At 42.3% G+C, this 15,002-nt stretch overlaps 1 protein-coding gene across 2 annotated transcripts in view; it reads left to right on the top strand.

Annotated features, from left to right (window-relative positions):
• FOCAD (focadhesin) overlaps nucleotides 1-15,002 on the top strand; it is a 2,926,805-nt gene that overhangs the window by 1,398,950 nt on the left and 1,512,853 nt on the right. For both annotated transcript variants that reach the window (XR_011282193.1, XM_069630760.1), the window contains exon 20: nucleotides 2,480-2,668. Coding sequence is in view for 1 of the 2 variants with exons in the window: in XM_069630760.1 (XP_069486861.1) it covers nucleotides 2,480-2,668 (189 nt within the window). In the remaining variant the exon portion in view is untranslated. The remainder of the gene's footprint in view (nucleotides 1-2,479; nucleotides 2,669-15,002) is intronic.

Here is a 15,002-nt window from a genome sequence, read left to right as displayed (position 1 = left end):
AACCTTGAATGTCTCCCAAATAGTGGCCGGGGACATCACCAAACCCTCATTGCTTTAAAAAAAAAGTCTATTATTTCCTCTCGTCGGGGTTCTATAATCGTCTCGCATGAGGGCTGGCGGCATCCGCCATATTCGCTGTGGCCTCACCGACCCTCCCATGCTCATTTCCAACAGCACCAGGGAGTGATTTGATAAAGTTTGTGGAAGGATGTAGCACCCACTGACCTGCGGGACCACCTATGGGGAGAGCAACCAAAAGTTAATCCGTGAGCTAGAGGATGGCACAGTGGAGTGGAACGTGTATTCTTCTGCGTGCATTTCATACTTCAAAGCTGTTATTTTGGAAAGGAAAACATTTCCAAAATAAGTTTCGATTGACTTTGTTAAACATCTAATGCTTCCAAAGGCACTGTGCAATAGAAAAGATTGTAGAAACACTTTCTTACTGTTTTTTACCCATTACAAAATGGTCGACAGCTTTTGCAACTTACTTCTTTTGACTGTACATTGCTCTTTTAGAAACAGTGAAAAGACTATTCACAAAGAACAAGAGTGTTCTTGGCAATGCCTTTTTAAATATGGTCTCTGCACTGAATGAATTGTATGTGAACAAGTAGCCGGTTGGCTACGAAACGCGTTATACCATGTTGCTTTTCTTAGTCCTTGTGACATTAATAAAGTGGAACTGTTTTTCTACCTTTTTCACTTGCAGTCTTTATTCCAAGCATTTTTCATTGGTTCCGTGAGTGCAATCCCAAGCGTGACCTAATGCGCTTTCCTTTTTTTCTCCTACCCGGCTTCGCCCGGGATTTCAATTCTCAGATTTTTAAATCTCTGATCGGTAAGTCTCTCTTGAGTTTCTTCAGCAGTTTCATTCCTTTGTTGTTCAGCAGCACAAATTCTCTTAAGAGCAAGTCGTGTTTCAATTTCTCCACCAGTTTGGTTGCTTTGATTTTTAGCAGCACAAATTATCTGATTAGAATGTCTTGCTTCAGGTTCTTGAGCACTTTACTTGTTCTTTCTGAAAGCATGTTGAATTTGTTCAGCTTCATGGTCTTGAGATCTTCCTTCTTCAGAATGTTGATCATGTTTCAGCTTTCAATGTTTTGTTTTGATTCGGGTGGGATTAAATACAGCTCTTTTTTCATGCCATTTCTTAAAAAATATATTTGTGGGATTAAAGCATTAATGAAAGAGAATACAGAAGATGGAAGTCTTTTTATTAAACATGGAACCTGATTCAAATCAACTGATTCAACTATGTCATGTTCAAATTGTAGCAAAATTCCATTTGATGTCATGAGGGTGAAGTGTCCTTTACAAAATGTTGCGATAGAAATTTATCAGGTATTGATCATGTTTCAGCTTCGATGCGCGATGATGAGCACTTTCTACAAATGACCTGTAGATGGTGGTGTAACACTACAAAACGTAATGCCGAAAAACAAAGCTGAAAAACCAAAAAGATTAATTATATCGGGAACGGGATGACCTATCGAGCCAGAAATAGTTGCATTTATTCGGCAATGAAAGACAATTTCATGCAAAATTCATGACACCAGACCTCACCGTTCATGAGGAGTTATGTCCCCAAGCATGCCACATACAAACACAACTTTTTTAAAATTTATATATATATATATATATATATAGTTACCACACAGTTGGTGCACAAGCCTACAAACGGTGGGTGCTCTAACTACGGTCACAGGACAGACCGTGAGAATCTGCAAACAACTATTCCACTTGGTAACTATTCAATAATGAAGAATCAATCAGTATCACAAGTAAGGAACAAACATTATTAGAGCACTCAGTCTAGTTTCAAGTGCAAAAAGTGCAAAACATATCTTAAATTTTTAATCGTACATGAATCCACAATTAAAATTAATTTAACCAACATAGACTTAAAAAACAGTATAAGCAGTCCCCAGCGTTCATCGTCATACGTGAAACTGGACTGAGTGCTCTAACAATACATTTTTGTTCCTTCTGATACAGATTCTTTATTATTGAACAGTTACCAAGTGGAATAGTTGTTTTCATATATATATATATATATATATATATATGTAAGTTTAAGTTTTGAAAGGCTGCTGATGAGCGGAATTAAAAGAAAGTAAAGCATAATACTCGCCTCCGGTCTTGACATACAATAAAAACAGAACTGTCCCTTGATTATATTGAAATGGGTGTTATTATGAACAATATTGATCTCACTGACAATGATTGACTCATCCTTGGACGGATACTAGGCTGAGTTGGCAGGATTCAAATCTGTGGCCAGTTGTAGACAGAAACGTATAGGCAGTGGTCACTCCTACACTGAGCTATGTTACAAGCTTAATGAATTAACATCATTCAACCTATCTATTGTTAGGTTTTCAAGATCAATTAACAGTGTATATTTGATCTCTGCCTTTATTCATATTCTTTATTGGTTTGTATAAGCGTTGACGGCACTTTTCCTTTTTTTCAGCGTACGCCAAGTTTGTAACAGCGCTTGTGCATCAGGAGATGGCCAACATGCCCCGTGGGGTATATCACTCTGCATTAAGAGGAGGGGCCCTTCGGTCTGACCAGGGCAAGACCGTTGCTGGGATCCCAAACTTCATGTTAAAGATGTATGAGAAGAACAGACAGCCTGGTCTGAAGCCAGGGCTGGCAGGTGAGCCCTTGGTTACAATCTTAAAGCAGCTGTGTACTATAGAGTATTTGTAGGTACATCTTTCTCTGGAAAGGGATAATTGTGAGTTGATGGCATTCATATAGTAAAATTGATGTGTCAATTTGTGAATTAAGGGGCTCAGACAAGGGAAAGAGTGAAAAACCATGCTGTGGTCAGAACTATAATCTCTCTCCTTTTGTAACGTACCGTTCTTTTGGTCTCAGATAAGTCTTCCTAGAATTTGGGATTGCTCGAATTTGGTATTTAAGTCCCATGTTATCATCTCAGGCTCAGTTCGGTGCCTCTATCTCTTAGGTGGGGGTAAGAACGTGACGCCAAGTTCAAGGGTTCCTTGCTTCTCCATTCAGTCTTTTTGCCAAATGAAGCTATGAACCTTGACTCTAGGTTCCAAGTTTATCTGCTTCTCTTTTTTTCTCTTTCTCAGTCGGCACTATGAACTTTGCCTCCAAGTGCCCCTTATCAGCATTTCTCACGTCAGTTGTTTTCTCAACTTGCATCACAAACATTGCCTTAAAATTCTACTATTCACTGCTTCTCACATCACTTGCTTTCTCAATTTGCACTAGGACCTTTGTCACCAAGTTGCTGAATTCACTGCTTATCTCATCAGTCTTTCCCTGCCTGCTTGTTGGATTCCCTCCTCTGGAATTTCTTTCTGGTTATGTTGACCTACTGGGTGGTGCAAGAGGTGCATCGTCTACTGCCCATAACTTTCTCTTTGGTCCTCCCTCTCCACAGTGGCTATAGTACACACACCTCTCTACACTCATGGGTCTGCTTGTCATGTTTTCTCAGCCTCTATATCTGGCCCCTTGTGCACACTTTCCTAATTAATGATTTGGTATATACAAAGTGAAAGTGCAGATTATACTCCGATCATGGCTTTTCAGCTGTTATGGGTGCTTCCAAATAATCCCTTTGGGAAGGGGATAGTGCATGAAGGTGGACGAATTAGATATTCAATTGAAAGACAGGCTAAAGGGTTTCTTTAGTGTAGAATGTGTTGTAAACATCATTGAAAGTGTGGGGTGAATTCTGATCCTTGCTCACTGTCACTACATCCATGGTCTTGGTCTGCTTGTTATGATTCTGTTAGCATGTGCCCTGATTTTATATCAAAGAAGCCAATTGGCATGGCACCCCCTTTTCCAATAGACCTCACAAATGTGTAATACAATGTCTTTTGCTTGATGGGTAAAACAAAGCTGCTGTTTGCCTCTCCTGGTGCACAATTGATGATAGACCCTCTAAGACCCAATTTTATTGTGACACTTCTCTAGGAACCCAATGGCATGTTCTAGTGCTGCTTTTGGGATTGGTGACTTTTAGCATCAATGCTGAGAATGTAATGCACTCTCCTCTTATCATTGTATTGAATGTCTCCCATATCTTCTGAGAAGCTGAAACACTTGGGCTTAGATTATGTGCTATCGCCAAAAGCTGAATGGCCTTTTCTCTGTCCATGATGGACATTGACTTACCATAGATTGTGAATGAAAAGCAGAAAGGAAAACCCCATCAACCAAATTCTTGTAGTGAAAATGTGATCTGTGTTTGGTTTCATCTCACAGCTCTTAGCGGGAATAGCCTTGTATAGACCTTAGTAGAAAGTGATCTGGGGAGAAATTGTGGTGTCACTGAAATAGAGTAAAAGTGCGGAGACCTTTTAAAGAGGATAGTCCGATCCTGTGGATTCTTCAGCAGCTCTATAGCATTACCCGAAAATACACTTCCAGATCTTTGTCTGAAACCTCTTTTGGAATCCTCTTAATTATCTGGTTGGTGCACTGAAGTCAATTCTCTAAGTCCTCCAGTATGTCCAAGAACATGTGGTTAGGTTCTTCCAGCTCCAGCACCTTGGGTAAAAGTTCCCCATATCATTGGTGTCGTCAGCCATTGTGGTTTAAAGGTCTGTCACCTTGCCTTCAACTACAAAACTTTATCTACTTCTGATATGGACTTTGACATCTCTGATTTGTAAGAACAGGGCTCAGTCAGAAGCTACTGGATGTTAAACTTTGTTTCAGGGGCATGCTAATCCTGGAACTCGATATGCACCATAACAGGACCTGTCTTTGAGTCCGATCAGACTTAAGAGCACGCTAAGAGCACATCATACACTTGACTTTGGAGGAGCAATGATCTTTGACATTACATGACGACATGGCGGATTCTCAATTAAAAATTCAATTGAGAAGAACAGTCGTCACTGAACGAGCCCCACCTCATTGAATCACGAAAGCAAAGGGGTAATCCACTCGAGTTGCAGGTCCCGCAGTGCTACAGACTTGAAGGTTGAATAGGTGCCGAAAGGTATACATTTCTCAAATCACTCTCCTGGTCTGACCAGCCACTATTAAAATACTCACGCTGCGCAAGAACATTTCGTCAGAGTGGTTTTGTTTAACCTCTCGAATAGGCAGGTCAGAATTGAAGAGTGAGTGAGGACCATCTGATAAGAATATTGCAGTAAAGGAAAGCAGCTACCCCTAAACAAATTATTTATGGGAATTTCATTTTTGTAAAAATGTTTTATTGATATGGTTGTATATATGCAACAACAACCTTTCAATTAATAAACAATGAATACAAGTATAAACATTTAACATGTTTGAAAAATTAGCATTCTTCAGTGGTAAGAAGGTAGAGAAATAGAAATGAAGAAGAAATAATCAAATCAATAAATTGGAAAGAATGAACCGTTTCCAATTTTTTAGAACACATCAAGCATCTTCCTGGCTTATGTTAAGTAATAAAAGAAATCTGACTATTGCAATTCTCACAGGTGTCCTCCTGGTACCAAATAGTTCAAGCCATAGTACTTTTCTTTAAAGTGCTTTTTTAAGTGCAAGATTCACATGGGACAGTCAATAACCAAGTATCTTAGTTTCCGGTTCATTAAACTTTTTGCAGAATCTGAATATATTGTCCGATTTTCAAATCAGTTTCCACTTTGCCAGAAGTTCTTTTGTACGCCAAAGATTAAGTCTGAATCATGAGAAAGCTTGTCTATAAATTGGAGATGGGAACTTCATCAAGTAGGATCCTGCAAGTCGAAACTTTTTCAGAGCAACTGGGTAGATGTTAAAGTCTGTAGGTCAAACATTGCTTGCGCCTATATGTCCGGTCTTGCTGCCAGAGTTTTAGTTTGGTGCAAATCGTATTGTTCAGCAAGAGTTCAGTTGAAATGTATGCGGCTGTCATGATGTTTTGAGATCTAATTTTTCCAAGTTACAATGAACTGATTCGACGATCTCAAATAAATGGCTAGCACATGTAAAAATGACCCAGGCTTGGTTGATAATAAACACTTCCTGTACAAGGAACAAAGTTTCCAGGCATGTGAACTAAACAATAATAATAGCCCCAAATTGTGTCTAATTACAGGCATCGGTTGACTTGATGGCAAGGATAACACACGTTTCCAGAACATGCCCTCAAATTTAAGCCAGAATGATCTAGGCCGCCACATCTTGGTCTCTGCACCATACAAGACTGTTGGAATGACTTTTTGATAATAAAAGTTCAATACGGGACTGCATGAATATTTTCTGTATTTGGCGTGTATTATTCGTGCTTGTGCAATTGCAGTAGTCATTTTAAGCTTGAGCTCTGCGATATAAGGGAGATCCAGTTTATCATTCGTGTTGACGCCTAAATATCAATGTTCTTGAACTATTTCCAGTCTTGTTTCATGCAGAGACCATTTGTAGGAACCTTTATCGCCGACTCTCTTGCCACAATGCAAAACTTTGGTTTTGTCCAAGTTAACTGACAGCATGGGTGTCATTTTAGGGGGAACAGGGGTGTTAGTCCCCCCCCAACTTTCATGGCACACCATTTTGTCCCCATTCATTTGGCTGGGGCACCTTTTCTTCAGATGTCGCATCCTCCCCAACATTTTCAGCAAAGTTACTCCACTGACTGACAGTTTATTTGCAACAGCATATTCACCCAGTACAGTTAAGACATTTTCGAGTCCCCTTGGAATCTTGGACAATGGAATCGGATCGTCAACATAAAGCATCCACGAAATTGGTTAAATGCCTAATTTGGGTGAGTCTGAAATCACGCTGGTGAGTTTTCCTCTAGGATCTGAGATAAAGAAATGAAACCAGTCTGAAGCAAGGATGCGCCCCTGCTTCAGCTCTCGAAAAGTGGGGATCGAAGAGGAGTCTGCCATCCAACATTAGATGAATTTGTATCGATGTGTTGGAGTGTAACTGATGAATTAGAGTTTGAATAGAGTGGGGGCACCTAGCTTTGTCTAGCTTAGCCATTAATAATTCCCTAGGAACTGACTCAAAAGCAGTTTTGAAGTCAACAAATGCCATATATTTATCGGTTGCTTAGATAGGTGGCCATGGTCTTTTATGGCGCTGATGGCAAAAAGGTTGATTGCAGTGCCCAGGCCCGGTACAAAACCGGTTTGAAATGGGTCTTGTAAGTTTTGATCTGTCAACCAGCAATTCATTTTTCTTAAGATCAATCGGACAAAGATCTTGCCTGGAGCATTGAGAAGTACAATTGGTCTATAATTAGCTGGCGAGAGACGATTGCCCTTTTTAAAAATGGGCACAATTATCGACTGCAACCACGATGCAGGCACAGTGTTGGTAGCTATTAGGCGTAGAAAGATCCCTGGCAGAACTTTGGCCCAGGCCTCCGGGTGTTCTCTAAACATGCGATTGTTGAGACCGTCAGGGCCCGGAGATCTAGAAGAGCCTAATTTTGAGATGAGGTGGATGATGTTGTCTTCATCAAAGGTGAGATTAATTTTTCCGCACACTGGCTCGGACAAGGGAAAGGAACCATTGGAGAAAGAAGCATATAAAGCGGAATAATAGTTCACCCTCTGTTGTTCGGGCACTGCATTAATCAATACAGGTACCTGAGTTTTGTGGACGGCTTTGTTAAGTAAGCTCCATATCTGTGCTGATTTATTTAGTTGATATGTCTGCTAACATTTGTTCCCCGTCGTTTTGCAGCAGCAGGACTTTACTAGCCCGCATCCAGTTTTTAAATGAGGTGTTAAGCTGCCTGAACCTGATGGTTTTCAATTCTGACGGAAGAAAGAGGGCCTTCCTTTTAGCTTGTCAATGAGCTGCCTTTCGTTCCTGCAATTCAGCATCAAAGACATGTTTGTGCATAAGGTATTTTTTAGCTTTCGTGGAGTCATGTTGACTAAAGATCTGAAGTGCCGCAATATTGAGACCTTTGGCCCGGATAGTGTAAGGACATAAGACATGCACGCCCGTAGACATGTCATTTTTTAAATTGTTTAAGGACATTGCTGTCCAGCGAAAGCGATTTCTTCCTCCGGTTACCATAAGATTTCCATCTTAGTTAGGCGTGTTTGTGTCTGAGAAATTGTGTTGCCAACTCCATGTTAAGGAGAGCATTTCATGGTCATTAAGCTTCTGCAGGCTGATTCTAAAGGTGCCTGCGACTGCAAAGAGGTTCATATCAGTATGTATATAGTCAATGATTGCCTCCTGGGAAAAGCCTGCACCAGGTGGGTTGAGGTGGAACATCACCAGGTAGTGCACCATTGAGCATAAATAACTGCTTGTCGGTCATGAGATTGCGCCAGCGGCGCTTGAGAGAACATTCAAAGGCAATGTCAGAGGAGAAACAATGCAGATTTAAGTCACCAGTTAGAATAGTGTGTGTAATAGAGGAGTCTTTCATAATTTGATCAAAAAGAGCCAATGTTTCCTGAAGAGCTATAATATCATAATCATAGAGATGATTTTCAGATGCATTCATGAGGTGCATAAATCCATGGCTATTCCAGCTCGCAAGCTTGTAGCCACGCTTACTGGCACACATGGATGGTTATGCCTGAGTTGAAAATCGTGAATATTTCAAGTCAGTCATTGCAGCTTCTAATTGATGGACGATCGAGGAGCTGTTGTCATACATGTGACTTTTAAAGATGAAGGTAGAGGACTTATTGTTCTCTTAGGACAGTCATGAAGTGTCGTTTCAGCCAGACCATGAAAGGAAGAGTCCTGGAGAAGGGAGACGCCCAAATCAAAGAGGCTAGCTCTTGCTTGCCAAACATTGTTTAGGACAACTCCAGATTGTATCCACCGTCTCACTATGGAAAGATCAGTATCTTTAACAAACACAACTCTGTTTATATCAAACGAGGGTATATCTTCCAAGCTCGGAACATCACTCAAGATATTAAGAATGCTTGTCCTGTTTAAATCATAAGTTTAAAAATGGGCTCGGCCTACACTGCGTGATGAGATGATGGTAAGGGTGATATTCAATCTTGCGGGGAACTTGCATGGATGAGGAAGCATCCATGGATGAGGAAGCATCCATGTTACACTTGGAATGTATTAAGGACCTCGCCCTAGCATGGTCTGGGCACGAATAATTTGTTGGTTTGGAAAGAAAGTTAGTGTATGAAGTTGCGTTATTTGTGTTTTCACGCAAACAGCCATGCATAATGATGAGGTGGTGAGATTTTTATTAGAGGGGCAAGCTGGTACTTGCGACAAACTGATATAGAGCGCCACTGATTTTTCAATTTCCAGCCTTCTCTGTTCCAATGTAAGAAAGTCATAAGGCGCTATGGGCAATGGTAAAGTGGAAAGAGAAACACGATCGGGCGCCACAGCAATTTGCGAAGGGATCATGGGTTTCGGGTCCTGATGATTAGTGAATGCTGATACAAGATCATCAAGAGGTTGGTAGTGTAGATTAGCTGTAGGCTCCTGGTTGTTGCTAGCTTTTTTTTTTTTTTAGCTATTCTATCATACTTCTTAATGACAGCTGATTTAGATTTAGCCATTTCTCTGTTCGGGATAGTCATAGATCTTATGAAACGCTTTGAACTGTGCCCTGCTGTCGCAGGGCTAGCTCTCATGTTTTTGGTTTTCTCAATGTCAGGCAGGAGTCTAGAGCATTGTTTATTTTTGCTGTTTTTTATTATTGTGTTTGTTGCTCTCAGTAAATGGTAGGTTTAACAGTACTCAGGCTTGGACCAGCCAGCTCTATCGCAGCTTGTACTAGAGCCTGTGTAGATTCGGGTTGTGCTGTCATCAGAGAGGGAACATCATCACTGCGACTTGTCAGTGTCAGTCTCACTGAAAAGTTACACAGAGAGGATATGGGCAATGGCTCTAATGCGATGACACCAATGTCAATCTTATTCTGTAGTTTGGTGTGATTATGGGGTAGTGCCTCTTTGTGCAAAAGTTGTGAAATTAAAGCCATTTGTTGATTTTATTTTGACGTCCATGCTTTCAAATAATTTGGTTATTGACCATAGGGTGGTATTCATAGAGAGGACGCTGGGATAAGGGAGGGAGGGGACCGAGGGCTGAGGACATAAAGAATGGGTTGGCTTCCTGGGAGTAGGATTAGCAAACGATATGAATAGCGCTGACGAGTTATGAGTCGAGTGAGCAAACATAATTGGTGACTGTGAAAGGTTAGTGTTGGAAAGGGTCATGGCGGGAGTAAGTGGAGCTCATTCGACACATATGGTAACTCTGGAATGATGGAACCCCGGCCAAGCGAAGCGGATTGCAGACCACAGGTATTCAAGCTTTCTGCATTGGTTTTAATCAATTCAGTGTGACCCGGCAGGGCGTCAGTAGCGTTGCTGCCAGAAAGCATAAATGCTTTGATTTAATTGTGAATCTGCACGGTAGTGGTTGAAAGAGTTTGCTTGAAAGCTTCATTCACTCCACATATGTTTTCAATCGATTGAAGCAGTGTCAGGAATTGAGAGGTATGAACGTGTTGGGCCCACGGCGGAGAAGAAAAACCTGCCGATATAAGTGATTCAAGGGGCGTAGCACACTAAATTGTCCAAGCGTCTACGCCTGTATCAGAAATGCTAGAAGATTCGACAGCAGCTAAAACGGGCGGAAGTGGGTCGACCACTGTTAATCTCGGGGAGAAAAATACCTGAATGTCAGATGAGTCCGATTTAAAGTCTGGATGTTCTTAAAGGGATAGTGCTATCAGAAATTATATTGGCTAAAAAGATGGACCATAATTAAATATATTTTTAAACAAAGTTCCTATGTAGAGTTTTGAGCAAATGAGGCTCAAACTCAAAAATTTTGAGCACTAGGAGGCATCCATTTTGTGAAATGGGTGAGCCGCTTGTGCTTATTTTCTGCCCTTGCGGCACTAATGAAGCAAAAGCCAGCCAGCTGTAATACATACAAGCTACCTTGTGGCACTTCATTAGTGCCACAAGGGCAAAAAATATCAAGCACATGAGGCTCATCCATTTCACAAAATGGATGCCTCCTAGTGCTTGACATTTTTGAGTTTGAGCCTCAAGGAGACTACAAGCGAAAGCCGCCGCAGTCAAAAAGTGAACGTTGTTGTATTTGTGATTGCCGTGGTTTTCTAACCACGGCAATCACAAATACAACAACGTTGTATTTATAATTGCTGAACCTTCGATTTTTTTTCACTTTCATTTTACGTTTTCTGTGCTTCCCTCGGCTTGGGGAACAACGAAAACGTAAAATGAAAATGAAGGCAGCCTCCCAAGCTCATGTACAGCTCTACTCTGGCTGCAGTAAGCAAAAACTCCCAGTAGTCGGCTTTTGCTGCTTGTTTAGTGCCGCCAGGGCAGAGCTTAACATGAGCTGAGGAGGCTGCCTGAAATGGCAAAATGGATGGTTCCATGTAAACTCTTTGCTCAAAAGTTTACACAGAAACTTTCATTAAAATTATGTTTAATGCATGTTTTTCATTATGGCCCATCTGTTAGGACAGTAATATTTTTGAGCACACTATTCCTTGAATGGTGCTGGAACTGGGTGAGGGCCTAGGGGACTCTTGTCTTGAACGATTCATCAATTGTTGAGCCTTATTTTGAGTGGGCATTGCAGACTTTAAAGTATGAGGGCCTGCAGACATTGCAAGTAAAAATAATACTGCCAAAGGTTAAAAAACGGGGAATTGAAACAGCGATAAGAGAGCGAGATAAATACATGAGGTTCAGAACAGAAAGATGGAAACTTGCCTGGAGGAGCAGGAGAGTTTGAATGGGAGCCGCTGGCCGCTGCGCAGCTAAGCAGCACTTTCCAGCACTACTCAAATTTGCACGTGCGCATGGGCTGGTTATATAGGGGTTTCTGGATAAAGAGGAGGAATTTGAAGGCTCTTCAGTGAAGCAGTCCCAATGAGGTCTACATAAAACAATAAGAGATCACATTAAGTTGTGGTATTAACAATTTGATAATTTATCACTACAAACATATTCACAGCGTTATAGGCATACCAAATTAAGCTTGCTAAAATGTGTTCACGGTCAGGCAGAACAGATTGAGCAGCCAAGCAGCACTTTCCAGCACTTCTCAAATGCGCGCGTGCGCTGGTTATAAAGGGGTTTCTGGATAAAGAGGAGGAATTTGAAGGCTCTCCAGTGAAGTAGTCCCAATGAGGTCAAATTAAGCTTGCTGAGATGTGTTCACGGTCAGGCAGAACAGAGTGAACAGCCAAGCAGCCTGATGTTATTCTTACCCACCAACGATGGATCACCCTCTTGAGCTTGAACACATTATTAGCTCTTGGTTTCACATCTACATGCATGAGCCCCACACACAGACTTTTTATTTCACTTATTCAAGTTCTGGGTTCTCCACAAAGTCTGGGTATGCCTCGCTGCCGAAATGGTGGCAGAGATCAGAAATCAGGTGACGCCTGAATAACTGGGAACTATACCTTTTATTAAGGATTTAACACAGGATGGACCAAAATGACAAAGGGTTGTGGATAGCCAACACATGACTTCAGTATTCACTCTGCCCAAAGTATCGCAAAATCCAGGTTTAAAAGATGATTAGGTTTTGGTCTTCATTCTGTACTCTCTCGACAGCCTTCATGGTGCTCTATCCTCTCCCCTCCTCTCTCTCTTTCTCTGTCTTCCTTTCTTTCCCTCTCTCTGTCCCATCTCTTTTCCTTCTCTACCCTCTCTTCTGTCCTCTTTCCCCTCTTTCCCCTCTTGCTCACTCTCTCGCTCCCATCTCTTTTCCTTCTCTCTCCCCTCTCTCCTTTCTTTCTCCCCTTTCTCCTCCCGTTCTCTTCCCTTTCTCTCCCCTCTCTCTCTCCCATGTACCCTCCTCTCTCTCCCTGCTCCCTGCTTTAGTTTGTGGTTCATTCTTTGGAGCTCACACTGCCTTCAAAGTCTGGGAAGTCTGGAGTATCTTTTACTGGGGCATAAGGTAGGAGCTTGGACTATCATCATCATCATCATCCAACAAAAGGGTATCTAATTTTCAATGGCTTGCATTCCCCTGCCGATTCCTCATCAGATAGATCTCCTTTCCAGCGTCAGCTGCTCGGAAATATTTTCTACAGGGGGCGTAGTATGACTCGACTTGACCTTCGATCCCTCTTGACTTAATGCCGCTATGGCGTTACAGTTCTCCATATATACTATGTCAGTATGCCCTGCACTTCAGTTCCTTTTTTCTGTGCACTCAGCATGCTGCTTTTCGGAGCTAGTCTTGTGAGAGAATTTTCAGTTCGCTAAAATTCAGTTATAAATTGTCAATTTTAACCGCTCTTCATCGGTATGTCCGCTCCTAAGGCATCCGGGTTCAAGAGGTGTCAAGACTGCAACGCCAAGATGCCGATCACCAGCCCACATGGCATCTATGTGTGGTGTCTTGGTAAGGATCACGCCATCGAGAATTGTTGCTCTTGTCAGAAAATGAACCTAAAGTAATTGAGGGAATGGTCGGCGAAGTTAGTGTTCGGGCGATCACTGTCGACATCCCCGGCTCGCTTGAACACCATGTCGTTGGGGCAAGATAGAGAGGCTCATATGCCCAGTAAAGAGGACAGGCACCGGAAGAAGGCCAAGAAAAGGTTGCACTCAGTGTCATTTGTCATCCTCGACTTCCCACAAAAAGAAGCAGTGCAACCAATACATGCACAACTCCTATTCATTGGAGGAACTCGGTAACAACTTCCCGATTCTGGGTGCGTCGAGGGCAGAATGAGAGGCTTTCAATGAGCAGATGCTCCCGTCTCGACGCTGCAGGCTTCCACGGCTCCAGTTGTGCCTGGTGGCTCTAGGACCAAGGAAGCCCGGTCAGTCCGATGCCCTTGTGCTCGACCACAACCACCGAGAAGTCGGCCATGGCACTGATATCATCAGTGCCATCAGGCCTGGTGAGAGCAACGCCATCAACACTGGCAGTTGACTGCTCCTTTATCCCAGAGTCTCGGTCGACATTCTTCAACACAATTCCGTCTATACTTCTACGTCCAATGCTATATGACGGTTCTGTATTTGCAATATGTGGTATACCAACTAAATGACTGACCTATATCTATCTGTTATGACGACCCAGGCTGCCTCATCTTTGTTCCTCGAAACACATGTATGGTTCTAATCCACATATGTCACAATAACTCACTTGTCACAATCATCCCTATCTTTCATGTATGTTCAATATCAGCCTTGAAAAGGACCCTAGCGGTCAAAACGCGTGTCGGCTGACCTTTAAGACTACATGTCTTTACTACACTAATAAAACCACATTGGGTTCTGAATCAAACTATTGTAGTGGATATCCATCTTTTCAAATCAAATAGTGCCATGGTATCCGGGACTGAACTACGTTAACTCTACCCAAACAGGAGGTGTGGGCAGGACCTCCAGCCACCCGTGACTACGCTGCTACAAACCAAACTCAGTGAATTATAGAGCGAAGCGCAAAGACAGTTTCAGCCTAGGGCCCAACCGGTTCGAGATATGTAAGAAAGGTCAGCGCCCAGAAGAGGGGACACAGGGGTGAAGCTATCACCCTACGTGAAACTATAGTAAGCAATTAAGAAGGGCCAGCGTCCAGAAGAGGGTGGAACCAGGGGTGAACCCATCACCCTGTGAACATTGGAAACAAACTTTCATTTGTTAACTGCGCTTTATTTTGGAACCGGAGATGCCCTTGAAAGCGAGAGAACATAGCTATCCTGGGTATTGATATCTTTAAAGACCTTTCTAGGGATTTGCGCCCAGAAGAGGGGAATCCCAGGGTGAAAGTCATCACCCAAAGCCCATGGAAAAGAGACTGTGGATTTGTTTTTTTAGTTGAATCAGTCAGGTCCTCGAAGGCAAGAGACTTTCAAGAAAACGAGAATTAGCCATCTACAGTCCTGAGAGCTGCCGTTGCAACTGTCGCCTCGTGCTAGAGAAACTCAAGACTGTACTGTGCTTCAAGATCCGACCTTACCCTGTGCTCAAAACGTGGGGCAGGGAGGCCCAGGCTACTGCATCCTGACTTATTATTTGAGAACACTTCTTTCTTTTCTTGAG

The sequence above is a fragment of the Ambystoma mexicanum genome, chromosome 6q (assembly GCF_040938575.1).
Source record: "Ambystoma mexicanum isolate Mex_15411 chromosome 6q, UKY_AmexF1_1, whole genome shotgun sequence".
NCBI classification, from domain to species: domain Eukaryota; kingdom Metazoa; phylum Chordata; class Amphibia; order Caudata; family Ambystomatidae; genus Ambystoma; species Ambystoma mexicanum.
Note: the sequence above shows the minus strand (reverse complement) of the source record. Positions and strands in the feature narration are given on the sequence as shown.